General features: G+C 38.0%; 3 protein-coding genes across 4 annotated transcripts in view; 1 reads left to right on the forward strand and 2 right to left on the reverse strand.

Moving 5' to 3' along the window:
* Positions 1–115: 115 nt before the first annotated feature.
* LOC126371361 (histone deacetylase complex subunit SAP18) lies at positions 116–810 on the forward strand. Its single transcript, XM_050016669.1, has 2 exons — positions 116–206; positions 286–810. Exons 1-2 carry the CDS (start codon positions 144–146, stop codon positions 688–690), a joined length of 468 nt encoding a protein of 155 aa, XP_049872626.1. The 5' UTR covers positions 116–143; the 3' UTR covers positions 691–810.
* LOC126371292 (uncharacterized) lies at positions 802–8560 on the reverse strand. Its single transcript, XM_050016595.1, has 2 exons — positions 8419–8560; positions 802–2029 (listed from the first exon to the last, which is right to left on the reverse strand). The coding sequence occupies exons 1-2, from the start codon at positions 8431–8433 to the stop codon at positions 977–979; spliced, it is 1068 nt and encodes a 355-aa protein (XP_049872552.1). The 5' UTR covers positions 8434–8560; the 3' UTR covers positions 802–976.
* Positions 8561–12499: 3939 nt separating this feature from the next.
* LOC126371234 (organic cation transporter protein-like) overlaps positions 12500–15789 on the reverse strand; it is a 52180-nt gene continuing 48890 nt past the window's right edge. For both annotated transcript variants that reach the window (XM_050016501.1, XM_050016502.1), the window contains exon 7: positions 12500–15719. In XM_050016501.1, coding sequence (XP_049872458.1) covers positions 15653–15719 — 67 coding nt within the window. In that variant the 3' untranslated portion in view covers positions 12500–15652. The remainder of the gene's footprint in view (positions 15720–15789) is intronic.

Here is a 15789-nt window from a genome sequence, read left to right on the forward strand (position 1 = left end):
TCCTGTCAAACATTAAAAAGTAAAATCCAGTTTCGTTGTTTGGTTAGTTTTTGGCAAGAAATTAATTCTATTAAAGATTGTAGGATTTTCCAGTTATTAGTGAGGAAATAAGAAGATATTCTAAGTTCTACTAATTCCATATTATGAAAATGGCAGGTTTAGAGTCGATGGTAGTTGAAGAAACTAAGCCAGTTGATAGAGAGAAGGTATTTTTATGCCGAACCTGGTATTTATTCGTGTTTTTAACGCAACAATTACAGTTTAACAGATGGTTTTTAATTTCAGACGTGTCCATTATTACTACGGGTGTTTTGTTCGACCGGACGGCACAACTCGCCGGGTGACTACGCGAGAGGAAATGTGCCACAGAATGAGCTGCAGATCTACACTTGGATGGACGCCACACTCCGCGAGCTCACTGGTTTGGTCAAGGAAGTAAATCCTGAGACTCGGCGCAAAGGGACGTACTTTGACTTTGCAATAGTTTTCCCTGATCAGAGATCTCCGACATACCGCATGAGAGAGATCGGCGTTACTTGTTCTGGCCAGCGTGGTGGGGATGACAACAAAACGTTATCACAAGTCAAATTCCTGATTGGGAATTACTTGGACATTTCAATAACTCCACCAAACAGAATGCCACCACCAATGAGGCGTGCACAGCCTTATATGAATAATCGCCCATATTAAAATATCATGGGACTTTTTATATAGATATGAAGGCAGAAATTGAGGTTTGATGTTTTTCTGATGATTGTTTCTGTCATTTTAATGCATTATGTGTAAGTCAAAATAAAATAGTTTTAAGTATTTAGTACTTTATTTCCACCTCTCATTATTGATCAAGGCACATTTAAAACCACCTGAAGTCATAGAAATGTTATTTGTGTTTTATAACACTTAAATGACAAGACAACGAAAACATTCTTAAAATTAGATTCTCCTAAAATAAATATTCTACTGTAATTAGCTTATTCTAGTGGAGACTGGGCGATCTGAATGGCCTCTTAGACTTTTTACCCATGGCATTGAGATCAATGGTGATACCATTAGGCAGGACAGCCTTGTTTTCTTGGTAATCTATGAAGCCTTTCTCTTCTTGTGTTTCCTTGTTTTTGTCACATGCAATACCAGTCTCATAATTATATTCTCTCTTCAAGCCATCAGGGTCAACGTACCCGTATTTACCTCGCGTGATGCAGTCAACGCCAATAGTCTCTTCCTTAAAAGATCCATCGTCGTTCTCGAAGCCCCACGTGATGCTACCGTCTTCATTTTCTTCCCTGAATTTGCGGATGATTTGTGCCACGGGTTTCTTTTCCCTGTTGTGGCTAGGAGTGTACTTTTGCTGCGGGACGGACTTTACTGGGGCACGGATCGGTTCCTGTGGGCGATTGTATTGCCTGACGGGCGGCGGCGGCGCTGGCGCGTCATCCTCTTCCAGGAATGGTCTCGTTTCTGGCCTGAATACAGGGCGTTGTGGCCTGCTGCTGAGGGGCTGAAGTCGTTGAGGTTTCGCGGGCTCGTTTCTTACTGGATTGAAATTTTGCGGTGCTAGTAAAGGTCTGTATTGTGTGGGTCTAATTGGCTCAGGTTTAGGTGGTGTAGGCGTAGATTGTTGGAATGGCGCTGGATTAAAAGCTATCGGCGGTTTCGGTTGAGATGTGGTCGTGAAATCAAAGTAATCGTTTTGAGGCTCGGGTGTCGAAAACAAGTTGGGTGAGAATGCAGTCGGGGTGTTGATCTCAATTTCGTCTTCTGGCTCCTCGGTGACGGGCTTAGCGAGCTCGTCGAGAGACTGCAAGCTGGGGCGGGGTGTGGCTTCTACGGACTTGAATGAGGGTCGTCCTAGGCCGGGCCGTCTGATACGTGGCACGGGGCCGGCCACTGGTGCAGCCTGCAGTCTCGCCTGCCTGAATCCTCCTTGTCTGATGGGCCCACCGATCGGAATGGCTCCCGGTATTTGCAGTCTTGGAGGAGCGGGTCCGTCATATTGCGCATAAACTGTGACTGCGCACAACATACATATCTGAAACAGAATAGAACAACGAGGTTAATTTTCTAGCCATTAATAAATTGTATGTGTAAGGAACTAAGTAGGTCTCGTAAGTGACGCGATAATCAAGGCAATCAATCGACTCGTGTTACTTAACCGCTGTTACCTACTCGAACTAAAATTGTATCAGTGTTGTATCGATGCGGAGTGATTTTATTACTTGTGTTCTAGCAATATAATCTACTGAGTAAGTGTACCGAGCGCTTTAGAATAAGGCTGAAGCAACTTTATAGCTACAATTTCACCTCACGTGACGAGGCAGGAACGAGTTTGTGTCTTTGTAAATACATCATACATCATTGTAACCCAAGACAAATGACGGCTACGTAGGTATAAATATAAACGAATTGAGTAAAATTTGTTGTATGGAATGTGGCGTCAGGACTGGCTATGCAATGAATGGACTCGGCATACTTTCGAGTGGCATGGACCTTGCGCGCGAGCAATGCAGCTTATAACACCTGACTTGACTTACCTATCCAATGCGATACTATCGCCTCGGTTCTATTATACGTATACATACTCGTTAATGGATATTGTTAAAGTGATAATGGTTTCATTACATAGCTTATTTAGAACGTTTACGTAAGCAGTTTTTGTAGTGAATTTAGATTGTTGTTTAGGGACGGCTGTTCTTCAGTAAGTAGTTGTTTATTCTCTCTCTCTCTATTTAAGAGCTCGATGGAGTAATCGCCATTCCTCTCTTCTTCCCGCCAAAACCTTCACCTCCCGATACGACACGACCTGCACCTTCTCTTAGTTGTTTATTATAATATGTTTATTCGTTTATTATCAAAAACGTTATTATCACGTTGAATTTTCTAATCTACAGTCCTTTCGCTCGTATCTGTGCTATTTATGAATCACAATGTGAAAGCTTTGACATCTAGGTTCTTTATATACCTATTATGTATAAATGTGTATATAAGTGACCCATGTTCTGGCACCACTTGTGGCTACATAAACCTGACGTTTTATGGACTACTGAGAAATGTAGCGCAAAGAGGGCTCTCACTTGGTACCAACCTACCTATATTTTGCATATTGTCGTAAGCAATAAGTCGTTAGGGCCTGTCCACATCACCACGGCACGACGTCGTCGCCGTGGAACGGTGCGGTGCCGTGGCGCGGCACGTTGCCGTAACGTGGGAATTTACGTTGCCGTACCGTAAAAATGTACCTCACGACACCGCAAAGTTACACGTTGCCGTGCCTTGTAAACTTTCGGTACATTCTTCACCAAATAAATAACAGTCTCGTTGTAGATATGGACCGCACAAAACGTATTCTGCTTCTGTTGTGTGTGTAACTTTGCGGTGTCGTGAGGTACATTTTTACGGTACGGCAACGTAAATTCCCACGTTACGGCAACGTGCCGCGCCACGGCACCGCACCGTTCCACGGCGACGACGTCGTGCCGTGGTGATGTGGACAGGCCCTAAGTCAAGCAACACGCAGTTAATGTCGTACCTACCCTACTTTTGGAAATCGATGGCAATCAAGCTATGTTGCAACTAATACGACCTTTATTTGACATTGTCTCTCTCTATATCATGCCATTGATGCATATCTGTAACGATTACCTACTATAATACTACTATAATAGTAATATTTATTTATTAAAGTACCTAGCATAAGTATTTGTGCAGATTACCTAAACTTGTAGTTTGGTTAGAACATTACAGGCTGATCACCTGATTGTCCAAAAAGTAAGATGATCCGTGCTTCGAAAGACACGTGAAGCCGTGGGTCCCGGTTACTACTTACTGATGTAAGTAAGCTTAGTAGTCGTTACATGAGCCATGCCAGGGGCCTTTGGCGGCTCAATAATAACCCTGACACCAGGGTTGATGAGGTTGATAATTCACCTCACAACCCACACGATAGAAGAAGACCTAAACTTCGTTTAATAAAGAACCATGCCAGAGTAAAACCAAATTCATCGGTTACCATGATCGGACCATCACCGGTCACAGCACTATGTAATTTTGGGATATTAGGTAAATAAGAGTACAAACTTAAATTACTACACGTAAACCACATTTATAATCAAATACAACTTTAACACAAAAAGTTGAACGATTATTATTATATCACGTTGCAATTAATACACGCAAATTTTCTTTTTAGTTTTCATAACACGTATTACATCGAACATTTGATAGGACCGTATTCATTCCTGATATAAGTATACGTTACAATAATAATAACGCACTACTTTTATTATAAACAAATTGTTATCGGTTCATAGTTACCTCACGTTAGTTTTATTGTCGGTGGTTAGCGTTCCGATTTTACCTTTCAGTTTCAGCAAAAAATATGTTAAGTGTAAGTAATTATATACTTTAGTTTCCTATTTAATTAAGACCTACGAAATAGTGTTTCCGAATGCATTTATGTTGCATAAAGTAAGTAGCTTATAACATGCCGGATAAGATGATTTAAAAATACATAGGTTGTTGATCTTCTTCTATCGTGTGGGTTGTGAGGTTAAACCAACCTCATCAACCCTGATGTCAGGGTTATTATTGAGCCGCCAAGGGCTACTTACTTACATCAGTAAGGAGTAGGGACCTACAACGTGCCTTACGAAGCACGGATCATATTACTATTTGGACAGTCAAGTGATCAGCCTGTAATGTCCCAACCAAACTAGGAATCACAAAGTGATTTTTGTGATATGTCCCCACTGGGTTTCGAACCCGGGACCTAACTATTGTGAGCCCAATGCTCAACCACTGGAACGCGGAGGCCGTAGTTGATTTACAAGATGTACATACCAACGCTACGCATTACTCACTCACCACCTAACACGTTGCTCTAACAGAAATCTCGATGAAGCGTGGGTGTTCAGTCCTACATCTTGCGATGGATGAGCCTCTGATTAGCCTAATTGAGAATATAGTTGTGAGCATACGCTATGTGTTACACGTTTTATTGATAATCTCTTTTTGAGTTATTTTAATGGATAACATTACAATCTCAATCATTACAACCCTCCAGCAACCCGCACTGGTGCAGCGCGGTGGGGTATTTTTCATATCCCTTCCGGTTGATTGAGGGATTAAAAAAGAGTCTAGAGAGAGTTTCTGGCATACAATAGGTACACACAACAATTTTCAGTATTTACATTCGAAAGAAAGAAAGAAAATATTTATTTCCATATTGGACGCCACGTTTACAAACTTACATTACAGAAATAAAAAAAAATATAAAAGAAAAAATAGAAAAAAAAAACAAAGACAAAAAGACAAATAATACAGACATTAAATACACAATGGAGGCGCCCAAAATAAAAAAAGGATCTCCCTCAGCATAATGCCGTGACACGTGCTCAGCTTAGCACGGGCCGCGGCGCTGGTATTATGGGAGACCTATCGAACGTGAGCCACGGACACTTGACTGGCGGAATACTCGGATTTGTATTTTGTTGACGACAGCCCAAATTGATGAGAATTTCCCGCCTCTCTTTCATGCCAAACTTTGTAAACCTGTGCTTTTAGCTGTAAGTACAAGAGTATAAAGAAGTATCTACTTTCGGATATGGTAAGGTGCCTAAACGTAAGTAAGGATGCAGAATGGTAATATTAATTCAGGACCCCGATACCGACCCCGCCGGTGTGGTCGACGATTTCCCTCAATCAGCGTTTATCGATTAATTCTTTCAAATATTTTCCCTCTCCGATGACGCCCTGAGCCGAGGTTCGCGCCCAGCTGGGCACCCTCAGGCCGGTTGTCTTAACGTTGTACCGGGTAAGAGCCTTCTACAAAAAGTCACGTCAAAAAAAAATGGTATTATTAATTTATGCCTTTACGGGTACAGAATTTAAAACCTAGCCTAAAAGGCTTGGGACTGGTTCGGCTTGATAGTAAGGACGCCCGGCTTAACACTTCCGCCAGTCAAGGTTGGTCGAGACAGTAATAGCTGAACTATAGGAGTAATGCACTTATTATTCAATAAAAGTATTTCAAGGAAATATTTGTACTGCGGTCGCGGTCGGTCATCAATAATAATTATCTGATTTGTAGGTAAGACAATACATATTTCATTATTTTGTCTCTGTCGTATAGGCCTATATTGGTATAGAATTCAATCTTCGGTTGAATTATTATTTTTTTATTTTATTTATATATTATGGCAATGGCTCGCTGTTGAATTATTATCCCAGTTAATCCGGTCACACTAAAAGTAGATTTAAAGCGTGAGTAACATGATGGGCGATTATGTATTTGGCAATTACCTTTATACTGTGTTTATCAAAATACTGTTTAATATATCTTATCATAACAAGACCAAAAGTAGGTACCTCTTTCTTTAAGAACTTGCTGCTCTACCTACTTCAGTGGGGATTGTGGGTGGTAATTAATTTTATATTCATACTTAGGCATGTCTGTAAGTAAGTTATTAATCACGTTTTAGAAAAGAATCTAATTTTATAAACGGTCCGTTAATGACTCACTTTGAGAAAATAACATTTCTAAAGCTCGTTATAAAATCTCCGGCGGATAATGCTGGAACAAGTATTTCTGCTAGACCCATGAAGTAGTTTCGTGAGAAAATACATTACTTTTATTATGATATAATGAATTATTAAAGATACAGTTTTCATATAAAATCAATCATAATGATTAGTCTTCGTTTGATTCTAGTAACATGAAACTGTATTTTATGATCTTAGTAATAAAGAGCTTTAATCAACAACAGTAGAGTAATGAATTCCTGAATTACACGAAAATGCAACCGTGGGCGATCGTTAGTCATAAATTCAAGAGAAAGTAAACAAACACAAGATTATTTATTATTCAATTACAAATTCTACAGTGGGGTGGCGTAGGCCCGGGAACGCGTTGATGTCTTTTGTAAGAGACGCATTGTGAGTCTCTGCTTGTACGTACACGTTCAATGTTTATTGTTAGGTAACGTGGTGTGGGTGGATGTGTTCGATCATTATCGTATAACTTTACCGAGAACGAATAACGTAATCGTCACGCATTATTAGACGCGAACTATGTAAAGGCAGTCGCCAGTAGTGTGTAATTTGAGAAACGCCAAGCATGTACACTTTTTCATATACTTCTCTTTCAAAAATTAAATTCTAGTATTTTATAGTCAGCTGCAAAGCGTCTATAGCATAATGGATGTTCGCAACGATTTCCTCACTCTTTTCAACCGACGAATTACATGAAACTCCCCAATCTTTCCATCGGCTGCAACGCCTAGTTAAATTATAACCTAGCGCCAAGGTTTTCCCACAGACTCATTAAACAATTTGCAATTGCGGAATTTGAAATATTTGCGATTATCGAGCGAGTATCGAAAGCGGCGCAGTTCCAGTTTTCAAATCTGTACGCAGTGGACGGTAGCCAGTACTGTTGAAATATAACTAAGTAGTTGAAATAGAACAAGTTATGCGTGCCCACTGTATCTATATCTAGTTGGGCCTGTTACAGTAGGCCAGTGCAAGTGTAGCAACGTAACCAGAAAAGCGTTTGTCCGCGTTGCGTGTTTACGTAATTGACTAGTTAATATGACAACGGCTTGCTCGCCAATTGCCAAATAATGTGTTCGCGCTCAACAATTAGTTCCGCTTTATAAATTAAGAAGGGCAATATTTTTTTCATGACGAAAGGTTACCCGCATTCCGAGATTTGTGACTGCTTGTGACCTGTCAGTTGCCTTCAAGGTTGACGCGCGAAACCGATATTTTGAATGCCGGCTGCACTGCATTGTATCGCTCTAGATATTATATTTAGAACTGCGCACAAACAACGCTCCTTACAAGTAGTATCTAGTTATAGTAAGACAGTTTATATTTATTTGCATACTCGACTTGGCCAACTTTCACAATATGGTTCTTACAAAAATGTAGAGGTAAGTATTCAAAATAGACATTGAAATTGCAAAATATAATAAAGTTTAGTTTTTATCACCACCGGTTCTTGTTTCAAGTGGTTATGAACAAAAATGGAATTAAGTAAGTACAGTTTTATGAAAGTTCACTCGTATAAAAGTGTTTTGTTATTGAAGCCATGAATTTACAAAAAGCATTACGTTATTAATTTATTATAGGCAAATGTAAACTTCTTATCAGCTTTCAGTAATAATATTAGCAAAACTTAAAAATCGTCTTCAGATTAAATTATTGATAGGAATCACTTTTTCAAACAATTGCATAGACAATTTTTTCTTCAATATTAGTGTAATGTTGAAGGAAATGAAATAAAAATGAGAGAAAGTCTATTATATTAAATCACAAAAAAGAAATATGTTTTTAAATAAATTATCAAATTCACCAAAAAGTTCTCTGTAACTGTACGTGACCGCCCTTGATAATGGTGATATGATAAGGGTTGGTACTCACCAGCAGTGTCCGCATGATGTCCCGGGCACGTCACTAGCACGCGACGCACTACCAACAAATAAAGGAACCGCCTCCCGCGCCGGCTATATGAGGTCGCCCACTCTCGCCCTGCGCCCGACGCGACCACCATACGTTATTGCAAGGTGACCGACTACGGACGCATGCGGACCCACTACCCGGCCAAAGCAATGCATCAACTACGCAAATCGGCTGCACTGCAAACGCGAAGATACCGCTAAACGAGCCATTAATTAAAATTCAATTGTATCAATCGAAGCCCAATAATAGTTTTATATTAAGGTCGCTAAAGAATTTTAATTACTTACATAGTTTTTTGTCGTTAATGTGTAGTAGGTAAACATTTAAGGTAATGCTGTAAGTAATTTTAAAACTCGTTACAAAATGTCACTTGATGTTGTTTTATTTGGTTAAGAATATGAGTGCACTATAAGTAACTCCATAATCTATCAAGTATTAGAAAAGTTTATGCGAATTGCAAATGTGACGTTACTGTCTGTATGCAGGCGGGGATTATTGACTGTCCGGTGTAAACGAACGGAGATTTTCGTTTGAAAAATCGTGGAATATGTAAACAAAGGCGTCGCGTGCAGTCGCGCAATCGATAATACAATGCGAAAGCTAGAATAACAAGTTAATCCTGAAGATTCAATACCAATTTAAGGATCGATTTCACAGCCCATTTATTTCGGGCGTATCAATCCTACTTAAATCATGACTTACTGTAAGATATGTGGACTATCGTTCAATATTTACATGTAAGTACCTAGAGTAAACATAACTTAATTCGCATAACGAAAGAGGCGGTTAGCAACTGGACTCAATACATAATGTATTTACTAGGTAGCCCTTCAATCGATGCAGATTCATATATCTACAAGTACAATATAAGAGTACATCGGGACATCGACATTGACATATAGATCGAATGCCCTCAGATAAAGATTTCCAAAGGCGTGACATAACATACGATCTGTCTCGTCAACACACCACTATTGTTCTTTTCCAATTTGTAATTCAATCGAATGCTCGCAGCGTGCGATATGTCAGGTGGAGACGGGGTGAGGCAACCGCCCGTGCCTTGTTGCTTTTTGCCTTTAGTGGATAATAGGATTTTATTATCTCAGTAAGTGAGCCACGTTAAATAAACTGCTAAAGATATTATCTGTTGCTTCAGAGCCGAGTCTGAAACTCCAATCCAAGTTCTATTAATGTTATCTCACTTTGAAGATGTGGAATTATTGCCTTCATAACCTTATTAAAATCAGATGATCCTTGGTAAATTGTAGATAAAAAATACAATTTCTTCCGCTCGCAGCAGTTTATTAATTTATTTTGTATATTTCAGTAGTTGTGTTGTAAATTGATTGATTGGCTATCAATTTGTTAAGACACAATGACTCGTGCAAATACAATAAGTACTTACTCAAACATTTGCCAAGCTTCGAGCGAGTGTTAAGAATCGTCAGTAATACATTCTCGATTTTGTGTCGATTGCAGGATAATGCATTTGGGGTGTATTACGTCAGTGTGTAAGTAGTCGAGTCACGCAGGAGGAAAGTGTATCGACAGCATCACGGCAAGTAGTAACCGAGTGAGAGTTTGCGGCCATAATAGTTCATTCCCCGCGCCGTACGGACTCGGTATCATTTCTAACAGCGGAAATTTATGATATGTGTCTGATACACCGGCTGTCATGGATAGTTCTTGTAAGTTTGTATAAAATGAGTAATAATGAGTATACTTACATGAATAATTAGTAGAATGTATACATACCTATAATAGTTATTTTAGGTTGATGTAGTCAATTTCTTCTAAGCGACAGTACCAAAAAGTACCTAGATGATCTCTTAAACTGGGATCTAATTGGCGTTCAAATTGTGACTAAAAGCCTCATTTTCATGTTTTAAAATTGAAGTCAGCGTCAAAGAATTCCCAGTACTAGTGTCTGCGTTCCCCGGTACACGTCACGGATGGAAGTAAGGACCCGTTACCTGCCCTGTATCGCCTTTTTCAACGACACGTTACTGATTCGACACGTACTCCATTTGTCGCCACAATAGGGTCCTTTTCGGGGTCATATTCATACTGTATTAGCTACCTATTTAATGCATTTGTGTCACCAGTATCATGGGTCAACGACCAGGATAATTGCCAGGCAGTCAACAGAACAGTTTTCTAAAAATAATCAACTCTTTAGCAAGATAACATCGATAAGCACGACCTTGTCAAGGGATAGAAATTGAAAGCAACTCACTGTAAACGATTTCCATAAATGTCGCTATACTATAATTAGCACAAGTCAGCGTTGCATAGAAGTGTTACATCTGATAGTAAGTACCTAGTTGTTTCTAATTCAACTTGTTCCGTGTCTCAATTCCGACAAGCTATAGTAGTAAGTTCGAAATACAATAATTTAAGGAGTGTTAAACTAATTAATTTGCTTCTTGATAAAATACAACGAAAATAAGCTGATAGAGTAAGAAGTATCTGAAAAATCGGTAGAGGAGTAAAATGGGGCTGATATGACGTACTTACATTTTAATTTCAAACGGTAGCCACAATATTCGAGGGAATGACCATTAGCCAACATCAGCAAGTTAAACTTGCGCCTCCTAATTACAATTCATTTTTAGCCCTATTTGAAATTTAAATTATTCATGCGAGTTCTAACATTTAACAGCGCAGTGCGTATAAATAACAAAGGACACATTTCTATAGTGGTGTTGCTTAGTCCATTCACGTGCTGTAACGCCGCCGACGCCGCCGCCGTCACACCGTTACCGACATTTTGTAATGAGCTGAGAATGCACCGCCCTAGAGTCAATGTCCTGCATAATGATGCCCAAGTACCGACTGCCCTTCCACCAGTACTCATACCGATGTCCGGTAGGCTTTATCAACATGTGACCGGTTTAGAACAATAGGAACAAAAAATCTCATTATCTTCCGTGAGATACGTGTCATCATTTTAGGGCTTTAACTTTGTTGTATAATGTGTGAATTAGTAATATAGCATGGTTGTCATAAATATGTGTAGCCCGTGGGAATCACTTCGCGTCAAAGGGGTTTCATACCAGTACGAATTTAATTAATTCGCAGGAGGTAATGGGTATGTTCCTGGCTACCTTCTTACCGGATTATCATGTTCGTCATTACTCCCAGAAGGTTCCATCGTTACTTACAGCTTTAAAAATTCTATACTTACAGCACTTCCTATTTCAAACGTAGGTATTATACGACCGCATCTTCACTTTCTATCAAGAGAGATGGCGGTCAATCACAAACTTATTCAGATACATCCTGCTAAATTGTTGCCAGGTAAACTATATAAATATATATAAATATATATAAATATAGGTATGTAGCACCTTTGGTAGAGGCTATTTGCCCACCGCAGATGACTTGCGGTTACAATAAGATTGCGACCACATGCAGACCTTTTGATTCTGTTAGCGGTTAAATGCAATATTACCTAGTTACGGGCCTATGTGTGGAGTGAATGAATTCAATTTATCTGGCCGGAATGGAATGGCTATTTAATCGAAGTAAAGCTGTTTATTCAGAATAGACCCGCGGTGGTCAGGTGACGAAACCTGCGCCTCGTATCAAAAGATCGAGACCAACTACTCTGACCAAAATAATAAAATGACCCCTTTGAGCACGGTGGTTTTAGCACGGAGCAACGGCCTCGGTGGTCCTTTGGTGGATCGTTGGGAAACGATCACGATGCGGAGGTCCCGGGTTTGAATTACAAAAATCACTTTGTGATCCCTAGTTTGGTTAGGACATTACAGGCTGATCACCTGATTGACCAAAAAATATGATGATCCATGCTTCGGGCCGTTGGTCCCGGTTACTACTTACTGATGTAAGTAGATACTCGTTACATGAGCCATGTCAGGAGCCTTTGGCAGCTCAACAATAACCCTGACACCAGGTTTGATGAGGTTGGTAATTCACCTCACAACCCACACGATAGAAGAAGAAGACCCCTTTGAGAAAATCCCAATTCTTTCCTATACATAGGTAACTAACTGAGCAAGAAATAATAATAAAACTATTTATGAAATATTTAAATTTTAATTGTTTATTTCCAACTTGTCAGTTATGAAATCACTGTTTGTGTCAGTGTTGCAAGTTGATTATTTACAACTTAAATCTAAGTGATATGATAAGACAATGACGCCACATCGGCGCCACTTTTCTCAAACACATGACGAGAACGCAAACAAATTGAAATGAATAAAAATATCCTATAAACTTAGCAGGCGACTCTTTTATACATGTAAGAAGAAACTTAATTTAATATAATACTTATATTGGCCCCTATTCCTGCAGACATCTCTTAATTTTACTTTAAGTTATACCTGTCATTTTCTTATCCGCCGAAAAGGAAAGGGACGGATGATTGACAGCTCTTAATTTTAGGAAGAATGAGTAAATAAATGAATAAACCGGGCGAATTTTTAGACGGTTGTTTTAGATTTGTGCTTAAAATTGACGTGTGTTACATAAATTTTATGCTTGTCGATTACCCGTCCCTTTCCTTTTCGGCGGATAAGAAAATGACAGATATAACTTAAAATAAAATTAGATGGTGTTTACAGGAATTAGCACCAATATGTAGTTTTTGTTCAATTTGAATATGTATTTTTCATCATACAATTGCAGAGGCCATGGAATGTTAAAACTTATTTCATAAAAAAAAGTAAAATGAACAGTATTATAATAAATAGAACTGCAAGGTGATTAATAGTCTATTATAATACTCTAGATCTTACTTTTTTCACGAATTAACAATTGAAAATACTACTTAGTAAGCAACCTGATATATTAATTATAGAAAAAAATAATGTAGAACTTATGACTATGACATTACAATAGAACTTCATTCATACAAAAGACATCAACGCGTGCGTGTTCGCGTGTCATTCGATATATAATTGTTCCGTTGAATATTAAACTTGAACTCAATAATATTACTGATGGTTATTGCTCTTTTTTAACGTTTTGGTAATTGAAATATCTGTTAAAAGCATGCTTCTATATAATTACTTCATAATGATATGGTATTTACGACGTAGATATAAATAAATAACCAGAATGGAATAACAGTAACTTATGTGAAAATTGCTAATCTAAACATTTGAATTCTGTGTTACCCGATTACGCAATAAGGAAGGTGTTTGTCTACGATACATGTTATTATGTATATTTGTACGGCTGTTCCCTCCTAACTTTTAAACCTAAACCACTTCATTGTTCCATACTTTTAGGGCGCAATTTTTCCGCTGTCGGGTTTTATACGTAGTTATTAAAAAAAATTATACTTACATACCTACATATTGGTTATGCTGGTGGTTCATTCTTCACTGAAAGAGTAGTGTTTTTAGTTAGATTCAGGTAAGCCTATATTTAATTTAGATTTTCGTGACGAAACATTTTAATTAGGTGTGTAGATTCGTTCGATTCTCGTCATTGTTTCAAGCGGATTCACTCGGTTCCTATGAATACATCTGTAATAAGTACATACAATTACATTCGAATGATTTGAAAAGTAAAATACTAATGTGACGGTAACATCATTCGTTAAACTTATCAATAATTATTAAAATCTTACACTTCAGCTACTTTATCATACATCTAATCCTACGTACTACTTCAATTAGTTATTGTACTTAAATAAATTAAATTATTTATTGAACTATTCGGTAACGAACGCAGGTACATATAGAGCTACTAAGGTAACATTTCATATCATAATAATACAATCAAATTATTTACATAACATAGCGTCGAGCCCGTGTTCCCGAAGGGGTAGGCACATTTGTTTAGTATGATATACACTACACTCCTCCTCGACAGCTATGTCAAGTGCCATCCATGTAAGAGCCTAATACCATTAACCGGACTCAAATCCTGGAAACCACGTTATATCAAATAATTATTAAAAATAATTAAAAAGTATAATTCTCTAATTAGAGACCTATTTATTATTATTTTTCAAAAGACTTATTAATCATTTTACCAAACAAACAGGTAAACATAATACATTTGTAACTTAAAACACTCGTAGTTTCTGAGAAACAGTCTTCCAAATATTATGAAAACTACGTCACAGAGATTCTAAAATTACACATAGGTATTGGTGAAAGTTGTAAGTACTTATCGACCCAAAACAGACTACAGATTTTTGATTACCCGGTTTTATTTCATGGGATCGAAAAATAGTCTGTGGAATATCCCTCTATATGGGAATGAAGATATGCTGCCTTTACGGTATTATTTTAATTAAATACCTGCATAAAAAATCTATAAATATTTCTAAACCTTCAATAGTAATTTTCGTTAAACTGTGTCTCTGCCTGCTACAAGTTTTAGTACTTACCTATTATTTATAAACAAATCCCTAAGATAGGTATCAAAAATCTGTAGAGTTCGATGGCCTGAAGTAGTCGTTTCGTTTCGTACCTACAATATACTATGTGTAGGCGATAAATAATAAAGCTTATTTTAAATAATCATCTGGCAATACATTTTGGGTATAGTCCTTATGGTTAACACTTTTTTAAACCTTGGGATGTCTATGATGTATGGTTAGTATTTTATACTCAAACATACATATTGCACCAACCCTATATTAGATACCACTAAGAAATATCTTTTAACAATCTCAATTTCTTCTATTCATTATAAATTATTCATAGTTTAGGTATACGTTTCAGTAATAACACTTTATAGATAAGCTTAGTTTAGTCTTACACGATTAATATCACTTATAGTGTTCATATATCACATACTAAGTATTAAATTCGGAAAATCTCACTATGCCAGCACTATCCACTAGGATTGTCCATCATAATATGCATACGCCATAGAAATATAGTCACAGAGTACACTCAACTCAGAATAATTATAGTAAAGTTTATCACTTGCGTTACACGAGTTGTGTGGTAGTCTTTTGATTGACAGCATAACGATGAAAGGGTACCGTGGCAGATCGAGAAAACCATACTTTGCCAATCCTTTTTTTTGTTAGTTTTTATGACTATGAAAACTTCACCGAGGAGAGTCACGCGTTCGTTCGTAGAGCAACACGGGCATCCAACGAACCCATAGAAATTCACAATGACGCTAGCTTGACTTTTCTTCTTCTCATTTCATTACTCTAGCAATATTGTTGTATCTCTTCAATGAGTGCTCTGTGTTATCACTAATGCCCTCTATCGTCGGTGACCGTGAACGTTCCATTGCAAGGTGAAGCGCTGTCGAACGAAGGCCTGTAAATAAGAGATAAGTTTTACACATTATGTCTAGATGGCGACACTGTGTAATTTATACATTCATCAT

Source organism: Pectinophora gossypiella, chromosome 12, assembly GCF_024362695.1.
Source record: "Pectinophora gossypiella chromosome 12, ilPecGoss1.1, whole genome shotgun sequence".
Lineage (NCBI taxonomy): Eukaryota > Metazoa > Arthropoda > Insecta > Lepidoptera > Gelechiidae > Pectinophora > Pectinophora gossypiella.

Coding starts and splice junctions, on each gene's coding strand:
- LOC126371361 (XM_050016669.1), top strand. CDS start 144: ATGAAAATGGCAGGTTTAGAGTCGATGGTAGTTGAAGAAACTAAGCCA. Junction 207..285: donor AGCCAGTTGATAGAGAGAAG/GTATTTTTATGC, acceptor TTTTAATTTCAG/ACGTGTCCATTATTACTACG.